This window comes from Austrofundulus limnaeus, unplaced genomic scaffold (assembly GCF_001266775.1).
Source record: "Austrofundulus limnaeus strain Quisiro unplaced genomic scaffold, Austrofundulus_limnaeus-1.0 Scaffold740, whole genome shotgun sequence".
Lineage (NCBI taxonomy): Eukaryota > Metazoa > Chordata > Actinopteri > Cyprinodontiformes > Rivulidae > Austrofundulus > Austrofundulus limnaeus.
Genome location: NW_013953142.1, coordinates 46,970 through 48,898, shown reverse-complemented (window position 1 = coordinate 48,898; position 1,929 = coordinate 46,970). Strand labels below are relative to the sequence as shown.

At 41.8% G+C, this 1,929-nt stretch overlaps 1 protein-coding gene across 2 annotated transcripts in view; it reads right to left on the bottom strand.

The window, feature by feature from the left end:
• The window catches only part of tbc1d7 (TBC1 domain family, member 7), a 28,700-nt gene that overhangs the window by 20,378 nt on the left and 6,393 nt on the right, over positions 1 to 1,929 (bottom strand). For both annotated transcript variants that reach the window (XM_014028288.1, XM_014028286.1), the window contains exons 4-6: positions 1,607 to 1,797; positions 1,402 to 1,539; positions 1,180 to 1,325 (exon numbers count right to left, since the gene is read on the bottom strand). In XM_014028288.1, the coding sequence (XP_013883742.1) occupies positions 1,180 to 1,325; positions 1,402 to 1,539; positions 1,607 to 1,797 (475 nt within the window). The remainder of the gene's footprint in view (positions 1 to 1,179; positions 1,326 to 1,401; positions 1,540 to 1,606; positions 1,798 to 1,929) is intronic.

Below are 1,929 nucleotides of genomic sequence, written 5' to 3'. Positions count from 1 at the left end.
CATTTCTACAGCCTAACCCTGACCATCGGTCATCCAACCAGTTCCTCTTAGATGTTCCTGGATCCAGACTAAAGTTCAGAGGTGATCGGGCCTTTGCAGTTTCTGACCCAAACCTTTGGAACGATTTACCTCTTAGCATTCAGACTGCTGAGACTGTTGAGACTTTTAAATCTCTACTTAAAACTCACTTTTACTCCCTGGCCTTTCATTCTGGTAGAGTTTGAGATTCTTTTAATGATGATGTTTTTAATGTTTTTCTGTATTTTAAATTGATTTTATTGTCTACATTTATGTGTTGCTCTGTTTTATTCATTTGGCTTAATTGTGAAGCACTTTGGTCAACTTTTGTTGCTTTTTATGTGCTATATAAATAAGCTGACATTGACATTGATATTGACATTGAATCAGTGAATCGATTTATGTAAGTCTGTAGCATTTTCTGAGTTTTTAACTCGAACCAGGGAATCTATTCATGAGTCTGCAGTGTTTTCTGTGAGGCTCTAACTTGAATCAGTGAATCGATTCATCTGAGTCTGCAGCATTTTCTGAGTTTTTAACTGAAATCAGTGAATCGGTTCATGTAAGTCTGCAGCATTGTCTGATTTTTAATTTGAATCAGTGACTCGATTCATCTGATTCTGCAGTGTTTCCTGTGAGGCTCTAACTTGAATCAGTAAATCGATTCAAGTCTGCAGCATTTTCTGAGTTTTTAACTTAAATCAGTGAATTGATTCGTGTAAGTCTGCAGCCTTTTCTATGAGATTATTACTTGAATCAGTGACTCTATTTATCTCAGTCTGCAGTGTTGTGATTTTTTTTAAGTTGAATCAGTTACTTGACCCATCTGAGCCTACAGTGTATTTTTTTTAACTGAATTAAAAAGGACTCATGTGAGTCTGTAGCGTTGTCTGAGTTTTAAACCTGAATCTGTGACTCGATTCATCTGAGTCTGCAGCATTTTCTGTGAGTTTTTGACCTGATTCAGGTCAAGGATTCGAATCATTAACCTGGGTGAGTCGTTAACAAACCAGCGGAACTTGGTTATAAAACAGAACTCAGCTCTGTGATMATAAAGAAAAGCAGAGTTGATGTATAAAACCAGAATTCTTCTTGAGTAAAACAAAACAAAGAAGCAGAACATTTGAAACACCTAAAAATATTAAAAAGCGGTAAAYGGACCTCTGCAGGCTGGATTCAGGCAGGCAGCCGGCGAAGCAGCGTTTGAACCAGAGGCTGTACGGCAGCAGGGGCAGCGCTCCCACACTCTTCAAGTGAGTCAGGAGCCGAGGTTCCTCCTGACTCAAGTAATGCTCCAGACTCTTCGGCTGCAGACCAAATAAAATACATTATTTATTTTAGTACAAAAGTGTGTTTTTTATTTAAACCATGAGAAACACTAACCAGGTGAGGTATGGAGTCTCCAAACCTCATATGGAACTGATGAATGAAACATTTTATCAGCCAGTAGCAGTCGACGGGATCGTCAACAATCTCCTCCATGGCTCGACTGATGGACAGGAAGTCTTCGTGTTCTTCATCCTGAAACGTCAAATTAAAAGTCTCTGCGGGGTTTGTTTCTGCGTCGAAGCTGAGACGAGTTTCCTACCGGAGGGAGGGTCTCGGAGCAGCGTGGGAGGACCTGGGTCTCCAGCTGGAACATGCGCAGGTAGACGTGGGTGGAAGGCGTGGAGGGACGGACGTACCTCATGACCTCCAGAGCCTCCAGGATGTCCTGGTACTGCTCCTTCCTGTAGCCTCCAACCAGGGCGTGGGAGTCACTGTGGGGCGGGAGGACGCCTGCCAGGAACCAGGAGAGCCGGAGAACGGGTAAAAATGTAAAGAATTTAAATTTAATTAAACGAATAAACAGTTTTCTCTGGTTTACATCCATCCATCCATCCATCCATCCATTTTCTTCCGCCTATCTGG